The sequence below is a fragment of the Natrix helvetica genome (genome assembly GCF_964273705.1).
Source record: "Natrix helvetica genome assembly, chromosome: 15".
NCBI lineage: Eukaryota > Metazoa > Chordata > Lepidosauria > Squamata > Natricidae > Natrix > Natrix helvetica.
Genome location: NC_138565.1, coordinates 779,335 through 798,523, shown reverse-complemented (window position 1 = coordinate 798,523; position 19,189 = coordinate 779,335). Strand labels below are relative to the sequence as shown.

At 48.4% G+C, this 19,189-nt stretch overlaps 1 protein-coding gene across 2 annotated transcripts; it reads left to right on the top strand.

Moving 5' to 3' along the window:
- Nucleotides 1–11,348: 11,348 nt before the first annotated feature.
- Nucleotides 11,349–19,084, top strand: NTMT1 (N-terminal Xaa-Pro-Lys N-methyltransferase 1). Of its 2 annotated transcripts, none has more exons than XM_081967586.1 (4): nt 11,349–12,371; nt 16,298–16,526; nt 17,092–17,344; nt 17,658–19,084. In XM_081967586.1, the coding sequence occupies exons 1-4, from the start codon at nt 12,367–12,369 to the stop codon at nt 17,912–17,914; spliced, it is 744 nt and encodes a 247-aa protein (XP_081823712.1). In that variant the 5' UTR covers nt 11,349–12,366; the 3' UTR covers nt 17,915–19,084. The 2 variants fall into 2 exon arrangements, with proteins under 2 accessions (XP_081823712.1, XP_081823711.1); XM_081967585.1 differs by lacking the exon at nt 11,349–12,371 and adding an exon at nt 13,189–13,312.
- Nucleotides 19,085–19,189: the final 105 nt, after the last annotated feature.

Here is a 19,189-nt window from a genome sequence, read left to right as displayed (position 1 = left end):
TTTGGGAAGGACCTTAAGTTTCCTTCAACAATGGTGCAAGTTTCCAGTCCCTGGTGCAGTTGAAAGAGAATGGAAAGCATAAACTCCAATCTTCCAGTGTGAAGTGCAAAACTTGAGTTGTTTTGTCATATTTCAACATGTGTTAATGAATAACAAGGGGGAGAAAGGATCGAAATTCTTAGTTTGTGGCAGTCTTATCTTATGTTCAGACATTTTAATTAATAGATGTGTTAAAATATGACAAGGAAAAAAAAAGAATTAAGGCTTTGCCTTTTTTGACAAGGCCTTATTTTAGAGCCGGGTTTTTATTTATTTGTTAAAAAATTGGTGTTTTTAAGATGAGTTGAGACAATACATTTCAAAATCCTTCGCTGGCTGGGCATGATGGGGTTTGTAGTCGGGCCCTGTCACGCACGAGAGACAGCTGCCTTAAAGGTGTTCATGATTTCGAGACCGCTCCAAAATTGACATTTCCTGGGCTCTTCTCCCATACAGCTAGTCCTCAACTTACAACAATTCCCTTAGTAGCCATTCAAAGTTACAATGGCAGTGGGGGGAAAAGTAACTTATGGCCGTTTTTCACACTTTATGACCGCTGCGTCATCGGCATTGCGTGATAAAAATTCAGACCCTTGAAAACTGTGGATTGGTAGAATAAAATGAAATATTTTAATCCTGGTAACGATAGGTAGCTAATTGGGATGTGAGGGAATTATACTAATACTATTAATTGTGGGAACTACTTAAGCGAAATGCTTATTATATAAAACCTGAATTTGAAGATATATGTTACCTGTAGAAAATAGATGGAAATGAAATGATAAATTGGGTTTATTTCTGAAGGGATAAATAATGACATTGTTTATGTGTTAAAAAAAAATTAAGTCAAAGTTGGAAAATATGGAAAGAAAATAATACGGCTAAAATTGGAAATGGAAATTGGAGACTGTCTCGTATTTATGACGGTCGCACTGTGCCGGGGTCACGTTTTTCCACCTTCTGACAAGCAAAGTCGATGGGGCAGCTGGATTCATTTAAGGACCATGTTACTCTCTTTAACAACTGCAACGATTCACTTAACTGTGACAAGGAAGGTTGTAAAACGGGGTGAGCCTCATTTAATAACAGTCTCGGTTAGCAACAGAAAGGTTGGGCTCATTTGTGGTTGTACGTTGGAGGACCAGCTATTACGACGTAAACTATTCGGATTCCACACGTAGCTCAGCATCAGCGGTCAAGATTCCCGAAGCATCGGCTTCCGTGGAGGAAATGTCAAATAATCCCAGAATCTCGAATCTGGCTAGGAACAGACCTGGGGATTTGGGTGGGAACTGAACCGTAAAAAGACAATGGGTAGCACAACTGAATTTCAATGAAGAGCACCCCTTCCTGTGTGTCTGTGTGTGTGTGTGTGTGTGTGTGTGTGTGTGTGTGTGAGGGGGGGGCGGGATACCCACTATCTGAAATATTTTGCTTCTTTTCACTGCAAAAACGATGTAGTCGCAGAACACGATAGCAGCGTTCCGATGTTTGAGGGGCAAGAAGAAGAAACAATGGCTGGGAACCGATCAAGGAGAGAAGCAACTTGGAATGAAGGGAGAAACATCCTAAGAGGGAGGACAAATAACCAGTGGAACTGCTGGCCACCAGAAGCTCTGGGTGCACCATCACTGGAGGCTTTGAAGAAGAGACTGGACAGCCACTTGTCTGAAATGGGGCAGGGCAGGCTTGGCAAACCTTTCCCCACTGAGTGCCGAAACAGGAGAGTGTCCGTACGTGGGGGAGTGCCGGAAGCCAGAAGAGAGTTTCCATGCTGAGCTTCCGGCACTCCTGCCTGTGCAAAGATCAGCTGGTTGGTGCGCGTGTGCAAGCTGGAAACCGGAAAAGCAAAGGGCGACAGCTGGCGTGCCCGGAGATATGGCTCCGCCTGCCACTTCTGCATGTGTGCCATGACAGGTACAGGGTCTCCTGTTTCTGCAGGGGGTTGGACTAGGAGACCTCCACGGTCCCTTCCAGCTCTATTTTGATAGGAGGAAGAGGAGGAGGAGAAGAGGGAAGGAAGAAGGAGAAGAGGAGGAGGAGGAGGAAGTTGCAGCCATGTGGTGGTTGGCTGGAGAGGCGCTGGGCCCAGCCCAGAAGGACTTCATCCGAGCGACTGCAGCCTTTTCAGGGAAAATCAACCTTCCACAATTAATTGCTCGCCCGAAGGCTTCGTTAGCCAGGGCCTTCTCTCCTGCCTCCAATATTTTGCACTGCCACTGCTGTGCCACCCCCCCCCCCTGCCAGCCGTGGCCTCCCTTGCCTTGTCATGCAGAAAAGTGACGAAGCACGTGGAGGCAAGCGGGCGCAGGCGGAGAGCCTGACCCATTTGTCTCAGCTCCAGGCCAGCGGTGGGGAGGCGAGGCCGGGCTCAGCTGGGAAGGCGATGCTGGGCTGCCTGTGGCTCTGTCTGCCACTGTGTGTGTGTGTGTGTGTGAGAGAGAGAGGTTTGGAAATAGCTATATTTATAGAGGACTGGATTGTGCGCAGGAATCAGACGGACGTCACATGACCAGGCCAGCCCTGTAAACAAGACAAACTGGATTAACCCCTTTTCCATGTTTTCTCTCTCTCGAGAAGAGCTCCAGACGATTGGGAGAAGAGCTGGTGCGAGAGGAAGGGAGGGAGGAAACAAGGAAGAAGAAGGAGGAAGAGGGAAGGGATAAGAAAGAAGAGGGATGGAAGGAAGGAAGGAAGATGAGAAAGAGGAAGAAAAGATGAGAGATGGAGAAAGAGACACAGAGACTCTAAAGAAGAGAATTTTGGTCTTGCCCAACTTTCTCCCAAGCGGAGTCTGCCTCCCGCATTCCCTCGTGGTCCCCTGTCCACAAATGTGGGAGGGAGGCAGAAAAACGGCTGCCTCTCAAGGCGTCACCTGAGACTTTGTGGTTCGAATGGCAGAAGGTTGCGCGATTTTCGGACTAGATTGTGATCTTCGTGATCCAGCGAGACTGGATCCAGATAATAAGAGCAGGGGCTCTAAAAGCCAGCAACTCCCAGAATCCCCCAAGTAGCACAAGTGGACTTCAGCTCCCAGAATCCAGCAGTCAACATGCAGTCTGGCTGGGGAATTCTGGGAGTTCAAGGGCACACAACCCAAAGTTGCTGAGATTGAGAAAGCCGGTGTGCTAGACCGATAAAATGTTTGAAGTCTTTCAAAAGTTGTATTTACTTTCCTTCCTTCCTTCCTTCCTCGCTCTTTGCCTTGCTCCTTCCTTTCTTCCCCCTCCTTTTTCCTTGTTCTTCCCTCTATCTGTCCTCTCTCCCTTCCCTCTCCTTCCTTTCTTCCCTTCCCTCTTCCTTGTTCCCTTCCTTCCTCCTTGTCTGTCCACCCTCCCTTGTCTGTCCTTCCTTTTTTGCCCTTCCCTCTTCCTTTTTCTTTGTCCCCTCCCTCCCTATATCTGCCCTCGCTTCCTTCCTTCCTGTTCCTTTTTCTTTCCTTCCCTCTTCCTTTTTCCGCGTTCCCTCCCTCCCTCTGTCTCTCTCTCCTCCCTCCCTTCTTCCCCCAGCCTGCCTGCCTGCCTGCACACACTTTATTCTAAAATATAATTGCTTGCCAAACTTTAGGCAATGTATTTCCCCCCTCCCCTCCCCAACCTGACATTTCTGCCAGGGATTAAAGGCAGGAAAGGCAGCAAAACAGCGGCTGCTTCAGGCTCTCCAGTTTCTATAGCTGCGAGGGAGTAAGCGGGCTCGAACAGCCGCGCGAATAAGCTGGGGACAAAAGCGGGTTTTGTGCTCCACGCCGTTAATCTCGCCCGCAACACAACTTCACAAGCCGCGCGGTCGGATGCAAAGCCCGGACAGGGCCCAGGCTTGCTTGGAGGAGGGCTGCCTTTGGCCAAGGATGAGCTCCTTTCTTTTGCAGTCAGGCTCCTAAGGCCTGGGCCATTTGGGCTGCTGCATCCCCCCTCCCCTTTTAGGACGTTTTGCTGGACATCCCAGGGATAACGGCAAAGTGCCAACCCCCGCCTGATTCCTGGTTTCTCCAGAGATGCCAACAAGCCAGCTTGGTGGTTCAGTCCAGGTTTTGTGGCTTTTCCCCCCTCTAAAAACCTGACATTGCTGAAGGAGCTTTTTAGCTCTCTGACATCCAGGCACTGGCCAACTCCTTCCACCAAGCCCAATTCACCTGGGAAGGTGGGCAGAGAACCCACCGGTTGGATTTCTGCCCGCCCTGGGAATGGAGAGTTGCATCTGGCTTGTGGCTTGTCTTTGCAGGCGTTGCTTGGGAGAGAGGAGGAGGAAAGGTCTGAGAGGTCCTGCAAACCGCATTTTTCAACCTGGGCAATTTGAAAAAAATATGTGGACCTCAACTCCCAGAATTCCCCAGCCAGAATTCCCCCGTCTTCCCTTCTCCAGGCCACACACATCACAACCACTCCTCATTTTTCCTTCTGTTCCAACGTTTCCCAATCTTAATTGTGGGGATGTATGGGACTTGAACTCCCAGAATTGCTGGGTGGGTTTACTGGCTGGGGAATTCTGGGAGCTGAAGTCTACCCATCTTGAAATTGCCAGGTTTTACAGAGGAGGGGTTTCACATAAGTTCACCACTGGTTTGCATGTGGCCTTCCACGCGTGTGCTTTGCTCGTGCTTGCACTCATGCGCACGGCTTAGAAAACGTGGCTAAATAGGACGGCATAGAGGCAAGGCCCGCAGGTTGCCACCGAATACCACGGCTGATGGTTTGGACCTTCTCGTCTTCTTTGGATGTGTTCCTGGGTATCACTGTCCTTCTTCAAATTCCCTTGAAGCCATCGTCACTTATGAGAGAGAGACGAAGGAGCCCTATGTTGGATGGGTTGAAGGAAATCAGCCTGACCATGATCTAACCATCTTAGGTCTAAGAACCCACCACAAGCATTTCCTAACGAGGATGGGGGGCCCCCAGGCTGCTGAGAAGCAGATGGACGCCAAAAGGAGACAGCAGGGATCAGAGAGGAGCCCGGAAGACGTGCTGGAAAGAAGGTGGTCCCATGTCCCCGTCCCCCACCCCCAATCGGTGGGGGGAGGAGAAGAAAGGTCTGTGCCTCGGGAAACAAAAACAGGCAGCTGCCTCGGCCGTTCCAGATCACGGTGGCCGGCCTCCGTCTCGGTCGGCCCACAGCCCAGGCAGCCTCCCGGTTTTCCGAGGGAGGGAAAAAGGAAAATTGGCGATAGGCCAGCCATTAGCAATGGAAATTTCTTTTGCCACCCCAGTCGACAGATTTAGCCAGACTTTCTCTCTCTTTCTCTGTTTTTTCCTCTCTCTTTCTCTCTTCTTTCTGTTTTTATTTTCTCTCTCTATTTCTTTCTGACTCTTTCTGTCTGTCTGTCTTTCTGTCTCGCTCTTGTTTTTTCCTGTCTTTTTCTTTTTCCCTCTTTCTCCTTCTGCTTTTCTTTCTCCTTCTCTTTCTTTCTGACTTTCTTTTTGTCTGTCTTCCCTTTCTCTTTGTTTTTTCCTGTCTTTTTCTTTTTTCCTGTCTTTTTCTTTCTTTGTTTCTTTCTGACTGTCTTTCTTTCTGTCTCTTTCTGCCTATCTCTCTCTCTCTCTGTTTTTCCCTCTTTTTCTTTTTCCCTCTGTCTTTGTTTTTTATGTTTTTCTCTTTGTCTTTCTTTCTGACTTTCTGTCTTTCTTTTTCTGTCTTTCTTTTTCTGTCTTTCTGCCCCCCCCCCTCTGTTTGTGTGTCCTCTACCCAAGACACAACTTGCCCCCAAAAACGATGTTTGGAAAATGCTAGACTTCTCTTTTCCTCTTCTTTTTGCCTCTGCGTCTCTGTTTGTCAGCAGAGGGGGGCACGGGAGACAGGTTGTGAAAATAACAAGCCTAGTTTAATTGAGGTTTCTTCCCCTGTTGATCCAGTGGCCAGAACGAGCCTTTAAAAAAAAAAAGATGTAAAAGAAATGAGGGGACTAAAATCCTTGAATCCTTGCTTGATGGAGCCATCTTCCCTTTTCTGGAGGTCTCTAATCGTGATGCCGAGACTGATAGTGGGAGTGGGTTGGGGTTTTTTGTCCCCTTACTTGGGGGGGGGGGATGTTTGATAGTGTAAAGGGGGATAGAGGAAAGGAACCACAGTGCTAAATCCTGGCTCGGGTACAGGTGGTGCTTCTGCTCCCTTCTCACCTGTTGAAAAGACGTGTTTGGGAAGGGAAGATGGCTCCATCAAGCAAGGATTCAAGGATTTTAGTCCCCTCATTCGCCATCAGCAAATGCTTACAGTCCTTCTAATTGGTTCTGTAAATAAGAAAAGAAACAAGAGAAACCACTTTACTTTATGTATCAGTGGTCAGAAATCCATCCAACCATCCATCCATGTTTGATGGTCACTCCCTTCTCTCTGTCTCTCTCCCTCCATTCCTCAGTCTCTATCTCCTCCTCTGTCTCTCTCTCTCCCTCCCTCCCTCTCTCTCCCTGTCTCTATTTCCCTCTGTCTCTCCATACCTCTGCCTGTCTGTCACTCCCTGTCTGTCTCTCCCTCTCCCTCTCTCTCTCCCTCTGCTTGTCTCCCTCCCTCCCTCCCTCTCTGTCTTTCTCTACCTCTTTGCCTGCCTGTATGCCTCTCACTCATCTATCTGTCCGTCTGTCTTCTCAACATGTGTCCAGTTTCTTAGTGATCATAATCTAGTGAAAAGAAGGACTAGGGGTGACATGATGGCACTCTTCCAATATTTGAGGGGCTGCCAAAAGGAAGATGGGGTGGGTGGGTGGGTGTTTCAGCCTCTTCTCCAAAGCACCTGAAGTCAGGACGGATGGAAACTAATCAAGGAGAGAAACAACCTAGGGAGGTTGACACTGAGAACAATTCATCCGTGGAATGAAGTTGTGCGGGCTCCATCACTGGGGGATTTTAAGAAGAGACTGGACATCCATATGTCTGACATGTTATATGGTCTCCTTGTCAGGATTCAATTGGAGGGTTGGACTAGAAGACCTCTATAGTCCCCTCCAACTCTGCTATTGTGTTATTGATGCCGAGACCCAACTCTTTAAAGAATTTGCTTTCCAATACTCCAAAATATTTTTTTAACCATTATCACCAAGATCGTCCTCAGAAAGCTTTGAATAAAACTCCTGTAATGTCATTAGTTCTACTTTTCCTCTCTGCTACCATAAAAATGGAAATTCAAACCACCTGTGGACAAGAGGAGGCGGACAGGGCCAAAAGACAAAAGAAAGCGGAGTAAGAACAAGAATTAAGATGCGCTTTAAAAAATCCTTCCATCATTTTTTTTTCATCAAGACCTGGAATGACCTGATAGCAGTCATCTGTTGCTTGAGGGGTGTCACAGAGAAGGATGGGTCAACCTATTCTCCAAAACCCCTGCAGGCAAGACAAGAAGCAATGGAAATAACCTCCCAACTCCGTTTGTTTTCTATTCTGTATTGCGGGAGTGGCTCTATTCTAGAACAACTTCATTACAATTGCAAAATTCGAAGTAACCAGCAGAGGTCAGCAAAGAGGCACCTCCCAAAATCTAATTCTTGGCTGCCATCTGGTGGCCGTCTGAAATTTTACAGCTGTGATTCGAGAGCCTTTTAGGACCCCCACGAGGGAACCCGGAGTATCCATTGGGCCAATCCCAAATCCCCGCAGGGATTCCAGATCATTTTTGAGACTGTTTCCTCCATCCAGTCGCTGAGCTGCCGATCAATTGCTTCGTGGGGAGGGAGGGTAAAAATAGAGAAGGGGGAGAACAATTGGCCCCCTCGTGGCTCTCCTAATCTCCTTCTAACTGGAGAAACACAACAACCGTTGGATGTTTCTCTGGTTGCTGGGAATTCACGTTGGCTGTGTTTGCAGACTGATAACTTTGGATGCTTTGTGTGAAATGCATGTGCAAAAAACCCCCGAAGTAAATCTTCCAAGGCTTATTGGAGGCTGCCCCACGCCACCCCAGATTAAATTTGGGGACAGTCCTCCATCTGCTGGATGCTGGGTCCTTCCCCCCAAACACACACACACACACACACAAACTTTGTTTTTTCTTTCTTTCTCTCCAATCAGAAAATCAGAAGGGTGGATGCCACAGGTTTTAGCACAGGGATTCAGTTTTGGCTGGCACGCACTTGGGAGTGCGACGAAGGGAGGGGTGGAAAGGAAGAGAATTAGAAGCCCGGGGACCAAAAATAACAACAGGGCACGGATGGCCGATGGAGAGGAAGCAGAGCAGAGTTTGTACGTTGACAGTCAAAAGACCCTGTGAAAACAACAGAGAGTGGAAGTGAACAGCAGGGTGTGTGTGTGTGTGTGTGTGTGTGTGTGTGTGTGTGTGTGTGTGTGATTACAGTAGTATTATTCTTACAATTGTCACATTTGGTGTTCAGGTTTTGCCCAGCCTGTTGGCTTTAGCTGGGGAGGGGGCCCACAGAAAAAAGGGGGGCTGGGGGAGTGGAGGGTTTGGAGACTCAAGCCAAGCTGGAGAAGAAGTGAATTTGAGGATGGGGTCAACCATATGGTGGGAAGAAGGCCAGAGAGCAGGAAGGCAGGGCAAAGGTCATCTATCCCCCCCACTCCCACCCACCCCGAGGGAGGAAAGATCTTGGTGTTGACGAAAGGCAGGCAAGATGGGCGGCTGCATAAATTCTCTCCTTTTCTTTCCTTCCTTCCCCTGATTCATGAAAACGGGTTTAAGGTAAAGGTTCCCCTCGCACAGATGGGCCAGTCGTCTCCGTGGTCATGTGGCCGGCATGACTCAATGCCGAAGGCGCAGGGAACGCTGTTCCCTTCCCACCAAAGGTGGTTCCCATTTTTCTACTTGCGTTTCTTTACGTGCTTTCGAACTGCTAGGTTGGCAGGAGCTGGGACAAGTCACGGGAGCTCACTCCATTACGCAGTGGTAGGGATTCGAACCTCCAAACTGCCGACCTTTTCTGATTGACAAGCTCAGCGTCTTAGTCCCTGAGCAGTGCTAATATCTCACGCGATTTGGATTCTACGCCTCTGCTTTTCTACAAATAAGGATCATATGAGCTTCTCAAAGTTCTTCTTGGAGAACTTTGCCCACTGCAGGCTTATGCCAGAGACCCAGCCCAACCCAGCTTTCGTGCGTTGTATGAAGCCAGCACAAATCCCGGAGACCAACTGCCGGGAGTTTCCACCACGGTTGGCTCCCTTGTGTTGCCCTGGAATTGCGATTTGAAAGCAAGCCCAGCCAAAACCATTGCAACAATGTCCCCTTGTGGCCAAAGGCCAATACTGCACGATCCAGGAGTTCTGCATTTTACCCAAATTTAACAAGCTTGGCTGAGTTCAGACAATCTTTTTCCCCACCCCACCCCACCCGAGTCCCATAATCCACAGAGCACAGAATGACCTCCATCTTACCCATCCACCTCTCTTCCTTTTGATTGGCTAGCATCTTTACTGGTGAGTTCCATTACCAGTATTTAGCCAACCGATTTCCGTTTTTGCAGCAACGCAACCTTCACCTCCCCTTATTAATACGAAGGTAAAAATGCTTCCACTTCCTATTATTTCGACCCCAGGCAAACGGGCCCTCTTCCCTGGGGCCCCAGGTGTTTTGACCAAGGCCTCTTCCCAAGAGCCTGAAGCCAACTCCTGGTCCCCACAAAAACCCCTTTTCTTTATTGACTCTGAATTCTGCTCATTCACCTCCAGCAAAGTCTTTCAAGGGAGGATTTACGGTCACAGATCTTATCTGGCATGGAGAGCTGCAGGCTGATCTCTGCAAAACTTGGCAAGGGGCCTCGGAGAGTCAGGAACCAATGAAGTGAACTGATTGTCTCCTGCAAACTCCCCTCCCCTTTTGCTCCTCTTCTATTTCCTCTGGAGGGGATATTGATTGTCTATCTGGGGCCTTACTCTCAAGTCAACCCCTGTTCTTTAGCTCTTCCCTTCGTCTGGCAACTCTGTGCATGCGCACCCTGGGAACAGGCTGCAGCTGTTCTTCTGCCTGACTGATGTCTGACTCTGAAGGCAGCTGACAACTGTCAGACGGCCCTGGCCCCCTCTCTGCCTCCGACACAGAGCCCTCACCTGAGCCTTCCCCAGACTCCAGGACTGGCCCAACCTCCTCACTTTCCGAACCTCTGCTGCCAGCTCCACTGGCCACTGGCAGACCACAACACCAGAAGGGTGTTCAGACAACCGTTTCAGTCCATATATGAGAAACCTTACTGGTATTCCCTGTGAGGGATAATTTCTCAACACCGCTGCAATTATGGGTCTGTTACTCATACTGTGTTTTTTTAATTGATATATTCACCACCTTTTACAATTCAGGGTGACGGCTGTGTTTCATCTTCCTATTTTTCCCTCCCCAGAACCCTGCAAGGTGCACTGGGTTGAGAGAGGGGGTTGGCCTAAAGTCATCCTGCTTAGCTGTCTGGAATAGTATAGGGTGCCCTGCTTGAGCAGGGGGTTGGATTAGAACAGCAGTCACCAACTGGGCGTCCGTGAGAAAATTTTGGTGGTCCATAGAAAAAATTATTTGCCTTTTTTATATTGCACTAAATGAAGGGTCCTCTAACTACGTCCCTTGGGACGGATACGTGCAATGAACGGCTGTGTGGCTGCAGAGAGTCTCCCCCTTTTTGTGTGGGTTGGAGGGAGGCAGAAATTCCGACTTGGGGTCTCCTTCGGCCTCCGCTGGTGGCGAAGAGCCAGAGGGCCTCGTTCCAGTGGGACTGCATCATGGCCTGGAACTGGCTGACCATCTCAGCCCACTGAGCCTCCAGGGGCCGGCACCTGGCCTTGTACTCCCACAGGTCTTCCCTCTGCTTGGAAAGCCTATGCTCCTAGTCCTCAGTGAGGGGCTTCTGCTGAGCCTCCTTCTTGGCCGGATCCAATTTGAACTGGGCTGTTTTGCCAACTCTTTCTCATGGTGGCTGCTTAGCTCCAGCAGCTGCTTCCTATTGGGGCCCTAATGAGCCCTGGCGGGCAGAGGAGGAGGGGCTGGGAGGGGAGGGGCGAGTAGAGGATGGCAAGGCGCCCCTTGATGTGAGTGACAGTTGGCCACGCTCACCCAGTCACATGACCACCTAGCCACGCCCACCCAGCCAGTCATTAGGCAGATCATATTAGTGGTCCACGGGATTTAAAATTACGAATGTAGTGGTCCCTGAAGTCCGAAAGGTTGGAGACCCCTGGACTAGATGACCTCCGAGGTCCCTTCCAAATCTGTTATTCTTCAATTCTGTTTAAATCCTAAGTCCGTTCAGACATATCAAGAAGTCCTTTTCTGAAGCATCTGCAGACAATCTCCAGGATCTGAATTATCTTTTATTATTATTATTATTATTATTGATAGATTGATTGATTAGCCTATAGGCCAAACACATATTAACAATAAAATGCTATACGTACCATTTAAAATAAGGGCAGGGTAAAATGCAATAATTATAGGATAAAATACAATAACATAATACATAAATATGTAATATAGAATAAAATGAAACAAAATTATATTTCTGGATTTGTCAAATAAATTACTGTCAACCATCAACCAGTCCTGGGCTGGTTTTGTAGCAAGTGCTAAGCTAAATATATGTATATTTACCCACCTATATATAACCTTCATCCGGATTTAATAATATTTAAAAGTTGAGCTGGATTTCTATCAGTGTTTCTCAAACGTGGTTACTTTAAGGTATGTGGACTTCAACTCCCAGAATAACCCAGCCAGTGTGGGTGGACTTCTTAAAAGGGAGGGGGGAAAAATGAGCAAAATGAGGAAGTCTGGGAGTTGAAGTCCACATGTCTTAAAGAGGCAAAGTACACTTTTACTTAATGTAGTTTCTGCAAACGACACTAATTATTATATTTCCCCACCTGATTTTATTACCACTGGGATATTTGAGGTTGTAGTTCATCCTACCTTCTAATTATGGTATTAGACTTACCTATAAATACATATATATTAAAAAATAAAAACAAAAAAGAGAAAGAAAAACTTCCCTAAAAAATAAATAAATCAAACTTAGCCTGTCCTGGAACTGATTAAAAGAACTGCATAACTCCAGGCTGGGCAGTATGTTTATATTGGGTGAAAATTCAATTCATTCAATTCAATCCTCACAACCACTCTAAAATGAAGCAGGAGTTCACACAATCAGAAATAATATAGGTCTCCTGAGAGAGCAGGGGGGTTGGAGTAGATGACCTCCAAGGTCCCTTCCGACTCCATTACTGTTACTGTTGTAAGCCCTATTAACAAAACCCAATGCCCCTGTTTGAACAATGTTCTCTGTTCAATCCAATAATATTAACCTCTGCTAACCTATCATTCCCAGCTTGGTTTTGACTTTAGGTGGCTGCATGGGACAAACGCACCTACCCAATACTTCATCTGGATCCAGATGTCCCTGAGTGGGGCCCTATATGGGGTGCGGTTTTGTTTAATTCATTTGCAACAATTTTTATTTTCATAAATATTTGTCTGATTCATTTGCAACAAATTTTTCAGCCATAAACACCCGACCAATTCACCTGTAGCATTTTTAAACATAATGCTTCCATAGATTTGTTATGAAAAAAGTTTTTTAAACACACACACACACAGACACACACACACACCCTCCTTCTATCTACCAGGGGCAGGTTAGCTAAACAAAGACCAGCTCAAAAGGCTCTCTAATATCTCTAATATATAATTAGTAATGTATGAAGACAATCTTAATCGTATGTTATTTGCTTTCTATTTGAATGTGTCTGGCCGAGATAACGCCAGGATGGTTGCACTGTGTCCTATATTTAAATAAGAAAGAACAGGTTTTTTTTTTTTAAAGGCGCTCTCAGCGTTGGAAGGGATCTTGGAGGCCATCTAGTCCAACCCCCCCTGCCCAAGCAGGAGACCTATAACCTTCCTGCTTTGCTCCGTTCTGCACCGGGGCAGATGTTCACCCCCTCCAGCCTGCGCTAAACCCAGCCTCCCCATGCCCAAACCGGGGCTGACCTTCTTGGCACCCCGCGCTTGGCACAAGGAGACCCCAGCCGAGCGCGCTGGGGCTTCCCGGGCGAAGGATGCGCTTCCCGGCGCGCTCGGCGCTGCCCGGATCCCGGTGGCACAGTCCTTTGTGATGCCAGGGGCTGTTGCTCACGGCCAACCGCGATCCCGGCGCTCGGGGGCTCCCTTCCTCCTCCTCCTCCTCCGCCCGGGCAGCGAAGGAAATTGCGTGCCGCGGAGGCGGAGACTGGCCGGCCCAATGCGCAGCGCTCGGGCGCGCCGGAGAGGAGAGGTGCCCGCAGGCGGAGCCGTGCCAAGCGGCCAGGGCATCGCGGAGGAGCGGATCTGCTTCTCGCAGCCGCCCCGACCGCTCTCCGCGCGGTGAGTGAGTTCCCATGGGGGGGGGGGGCGGTTGGGACTCCGGAGCAGGCGAGGAACCGCAGAATTCCGATGCGCTTTGCCTGCCTCTCCACGTGGCTGGCTCTGTCTGGCGCTGGGAGGGGGCGCCGGGGGGAGAAGGGAGGCGCGAGGGGGCGCCCCCCTTCTCCGCACCTTGACACCCCCTCTTCTCTTCTGCCCTCCCCCCTTTACGCTTCTAAACTGGGGTCCCACTGTATCCATGCGCCCCAGTTTGGCTAACCAAGCTGCTGGTAATTGTCTGGTTTTTGCTACGCCTGGGTTTAAGCCCCTTCCCTCCAGCCCGGTGTGTGTGGGGGTCGCTACCCGCTTTGCCTTGCCCTGCACCCCCGCACCCTACGTTGCCCCCTACCTCCCCAACACGGCGACAGGGCAGCCTCTCCGAGTTCACACGCGGGTGCTTGGCCCAGTTGCGCTCCATCCTCTTGGGTTGGTACCGGTAGGATAAGCGGTGCTTAAGCAGCCCCTTCTTCTCCGCCTTGGGGCTGACCTGCTGGCTACCCAGCCCCATTTCTCCCTGGTCACATGCCTTGTTAATTTGGTTAGGTTAATATAATGTTAGGCCAGTACTGTTGCTCCTGGGGAGGAAAGCTATGGCAAGGATCCTAAAAAGCAGAGACATCCCCCTGCCAACAAAAGTGCGTCTAGTCAAGGCTTTGGTTTTCCCAGTTGCAATGGATGGCTATGAAGGTTGGACCACAAGGAAGGCTGAGCGCCAAAGAACGGAGGCCTTTGAACTCTGGTGCTGGAGAAGACTCCTGCATTGAGTCCCTTGGACTGCAAGGCCATCCAACCGGTCAGTCCTAGAGGAGATCCACCCTGACTGCTCTTCAGAAGGCCGGATCCTGAAGAGGAAACTTAAGTACTTTGGCCACCTAATGAGAAGGACTCCCTGGAGAAGAGCCTCATGCTGGGAAGGATGGAGGGCAAAAGAAGAAGAAGGGGACGGCAGAGAAGGAGGGGGCTGGATGAAACAGTTGGCCTGAGCTTAAATGGACTCCAGGGGATGGGAGAGGACAGGAAGACCTGGAGGAACGTCCATGGGGTCAGGATGGGTAGGACACAACTTTGGAACTAACAACAAGGACAGGATCATTAATCAGTGTATTACATCTCTTTAACTTTCATTTACCCATTGTGTGAATGCATCTGTTGTGGTGGCTCAATGCTGCTTTAGAGTTTTGTGTGAACATGGCTTTTAAAAAATCACGTTATGGGAGAAGTTGGCAAACCTCGTCCTAAGGAGTTGAAGACCTCAGGGCTTATTAACCAACTGTGCCTCCCTCAAGAAACAGACTTACGGAAGAAAGGAACCTGGTGACTAGCACGAAACCTGGCTCCATTCGCACATTGGGGTAATTGTGGCTCAGATCCCAGGCAGATGAGGCTTACTTAACAAGCCTGGCATTGTGTGGGAGACATGCACTCAAACCAACCGTGTTGCTTGGCAAAGCATGGTTTAAAACCCTGGTTTAGTGTTTGGCGTGAAGGCTGCTAACCTGGCTTGTTAAAACGCTTGCTTTGCAGGATGGGTAATTCATTCTGGGCTTGTAGGGAGAGGATGTTTCCATAATTGGGCACGGAATGGCATCCCTCCCCAGGAATGTATATATTTAGTCCCCAAGGCCTGTCCGTCTTGGTCACACATATTTTGGCAGTTACAAACACAGCCTGCAATTTGTACACAGTACACAGCCAAACCCCCCATAAGCCCCAGCCTTCACACCCCGTTTCTCTGCAAAATTCCCCTAACAGAGCCACGCAGAAATCTGGATTAGAGACACAAAATATGATTTGCAGAGCTTTGGTTCCATTGCATTCAGCCCGAGTGCCTTTAAAAAGCAGATTAAATTCCTCGGGGGACAGTCACAAATCAATCCATGTTTATTAAGCAGGACATGATCTATTTCAGCTCTTTCTACCTAACCGGCTTGCAAATCAATTAAAAACTTACTTTAAGAAAACAGGCTGGAAAATTACCGCACCCAAGGAAAGCTGGAAAGGAGGGTAGAGGAAAAACAGCAGCCCATTAGAATAGAATAGAATAGAATAGAATAGAATAGAATAGAATAGAATAGAATAGAATAACAGAGTTGAAAGGGACCTAGTCCAACCCCCTGCCTAGACAGGAAATCCTACACCACTTCAGACAAATGGTTATCCAACCTCTTCTTAAAAACTCCCAGTGTTGGAGCATTTACAACTTCTGGAGGCAACTTCTGTTCCACTGGTTAATTGTTCTCACTGTCAGGAAATTCTTCCTCAGTTCTAAGTTGCTTCTCCCCTTGATGAGTTTCCACCCATTGCTTCTTCTCCTGCCCTCAGGTGCCTTGGAGAATAGCTTGACTCCCTCTTCTTTGGGGCATCCCCTGAGATATTGGAAGACTGCTATCATGTCTCCCCTGGTCCTTCTTTTCATTAAACTAGACATACCCAGTTCCTGCAATCATTCTTCCTATGTTTTATCCTCCAGTCCCCTAATCATTATAACCGGAATGACACATTTTGTTCAGTATCCCTGTTAGTATCAGCTGTTTGGGGAGGTAGAGGTGGGAAGGGAAGAGGAGAAGCCTTGGATTTGGGGCAAGACTGGATAAAATTCCCCCCACCCTGCTTTTTGGGGACCGAGAACTGCAGCTAAGTTGCTTTGCAAGTCAAGAGTGAGAGAGAGATAGAAATTGGCTGGCAAGAATGAGGGGCTCACCCCCTAACCTAAACCAAATGGGGACTGGGCACCCCAACTCAGCTCTTGCTGATCGATGGTCCATCACAAAGATTTGACTGATGGATTGACCCTCGACACCTTGGGACATGGGTGTGAATCCTGTGGCTGGTTGTTTTTTCTTTTCGCACCTAAAACAGGAAGAAGTTGCATTTTCATCCAGAATAAATTGGGCTGGGGTTTCTTTGTGTTATTTTAACTCCTTCTCCTGCTTTCTTTTAAAAAAGGGGAGACGCCACCCAACCGCAGACCCCTGCCTGGCTTTTCTGGAGGAAGAAGACGAAGACCACTACCATGGCCAGTGAAGTGGTGGAAGATGAACTGGAATTCTACTCCAAGGCTGAAAAATATTGGAGGGACGTCCCTCCCACCGTGGACGGGATGCTGGGGGGCTATGGGCATATTTCCAGTATCGACATTAGCAGCTCCAGAAAGTTTTTGCACCGGTTTTTGAGGGTGAGATGATTTTGGGGGGGGGAGGTGTTGGCAGACCCTGGCCTGTCCTCCTCCTTTCTCTATCATTCTCTTATTTATTTCCTCTGTCTTTTCTTTCTCTTATTTCTATTTCTTTCTCTTTTTCTCACTTTTTCTCTTCCTATTTATCTCTTATTTCCTCTTTTCCTTTCTTTCTTTCTTTCTTTCTTTCTTTCTTTCTTTCTTTCTTTCTTTCTTTCTTTCTCTCTTTATCATTCTCATTTCTATTTCTTCCCTGTCTTTTCTTTCTTTCTATTTCTATTTCTCTATCATTCTTATTTCTATTTCCTCTCTTGTTTTTCTTTCTCTCATCTCTCTCTCTCTCTCTCTCTCTCCACACCAATTGTTCAAAGAGGAAAGATTCTAGCTGTTATTCTGGGCTCCAGAGAAGCATCTTTTCCACTCTTACTAAAGTAGCCTTTATTCCACTATTTCTCAGCCTTGGCGACCTTCAAGATGGATGGGTACCTGGAAGGGTGAAAAACATTGCTTGCTTTTGAGGGTCAAGTTTCTAGCCCTTATGGACTCTTTTTTTTTTTTGGTTTAGGACGGGCCAAACAGGACCGGCACAGCCTTGGCTTTAGACTGTGGTGCCGGCATCGGACGGATCACGAAGCGTCTGTTACTGCCTCTTTTCAAATCTGTGGACATGGTGGACGTGACGGAAGATTTCTTGAACAAAGCCAGGACGTACCTGGGGACTGAAGGCCAACGGGTCCGAAATTACTTCTGTTGTGGGTTGCAAGACTTCAGCCCGGAGCCTAACACTTACGACGTTATTTGGATTCAGTGGGTAATCGGTAAGTGTCACTCGCAGGAGTGACCAAACAAATTTCCCAATTTCGTATGGGCAAAATTCTGTTGATGTAGCCTTAGAGAACAGTCTTTAGATAAGAGACGGCCTAGCCCAGAGCTGCCTAAGGGGCAGAGAAAGAGGCTCAGAAAGGAACCCTCCCTAGTTTCTCAGGCTGTAAAAGGGACATGGGGAGACTTGCACTTTCAGACTTGCCAGGTTCTGTCAATAAAATAGAATTATGTTTCCACCTAGCAAAACTGACCCTCTTGGGTCCCACAAGGCTCTCACGCGGCCCCCGTTTCTCCTTCCCCCAACAGGACACTTGACGGACGAGCACCTCTTGCACTTCCTGCAAAGGTGTCGCCTGGGACTCCGCCCCAACGGCATCATCGTCATTAAGGACAACATGGCCCAAGAAGGGGTCATCATGGACGAAGTGGACAGTAGCGTCTGCCGGGACCTAGAGGTGGTTTGCAAGATCATCCACCACGCGGGGCTGAATCTTCTGGCCCAGGAGAAGCAGGAGAACTTTCCAGACGAGATCTACCACGTCTATACCTTAGCCATGAGGTGAAAGGGATCCAGGAAGGGTTCCTGTGGGGCTCCAGGACAAACCACAGTTGCCCAGCGGTCCAGGAGGAAGGGCCAAGCGGCGGGATCGGCTGGGGGGGGGGTCTTCAAGAGGTGGGGAGCAGGGAGGGAAATAAGGTGGTTGTGTCCCTGGGTGGCAAAAACAGACTGGGACAGGGGAAGTAAAGGTAAGCCTGATTGTAGTGTCCTATGTTGGTTTGTTATGATGGTTGGAAAAAAAAAGATCCAAAGAATACAGTTTGTATGGTGCAGGCGAGTTGCAGAATTGAATCTCTAGAAAAATTTCCCCAGATGGGTTTAAGATCAAACAATTGTTCTGACCGAGGCTTCCCGAGAGCCTGAAGCTAATTCCTTGTCCCAACAACAACAACAACAACAAAAACATTTTACTTATTTCCTGTGAATTCTGCTCCTTCACCTCCAGCAAAGTCTTTCAAGGGAGGATTTACAGTCACAGACTTTTATCTGGCTTGGAGAGCTGCTGGGCCGATATCTGCACAACTGGGCAAGGAGTCTCAGAGAGTCAGGAACCAATTAAGCGAACTAATTTTGTCTCCTGCAAACTCCACTCCCCTTTCGCTCCTCTTTTGTTTCCTCTGGGAGGGGCCATTCATCATCTGGCCTTACTCCCAAGTCGACCCCTGTTCTTTAGCTGTTCCCTTCTCCTGGTAGCTCTGCACATGCGCACACCGGGAACAGGCTCCAGCTGTTTCCCCCCTCCCTCCAGAAGTTATGGTTGCTTCACACCACCACAGTCACAGGATCGAAATTCGCACGCTTGGCAACTGGTTCACATGTATGTCAGTTGCAGTGTCCCAGGGTCCCGCAATCCCCTTCTGACAAGCAAAGACAAGGGGGAAGCCGGGTTCACTTAATGGTGTTACTAACCGAACAGCTGCAGTGATTCACTTAACAACTCTGGCAAGAAAGATTGTAAAATGGGAGAAAACTCACTTCCCAACTGTCTCGCTGAGCGACATAAATTTGGGGCGCAATTGTTGTAAGTCGAGGACTACCTCTTTGTAACGTCAATGGGGAAGACGGTGGGATGTCGAAAGTGATGATCACACAACGGTGACCACATGAGATTTGGCTAACAATGGCAACTAGGATTTCTGGAACTACCAGTGTTAAGTCACTGTATGATGTATGATGTCATGTGGTATGACTCGCTTAGCAGCGAAGACTTCCCAAACCCAGTAAGCGAGGACTACCTGTAATAGATTGATCACAAAAGTGGAACAATGTTTTATCCATA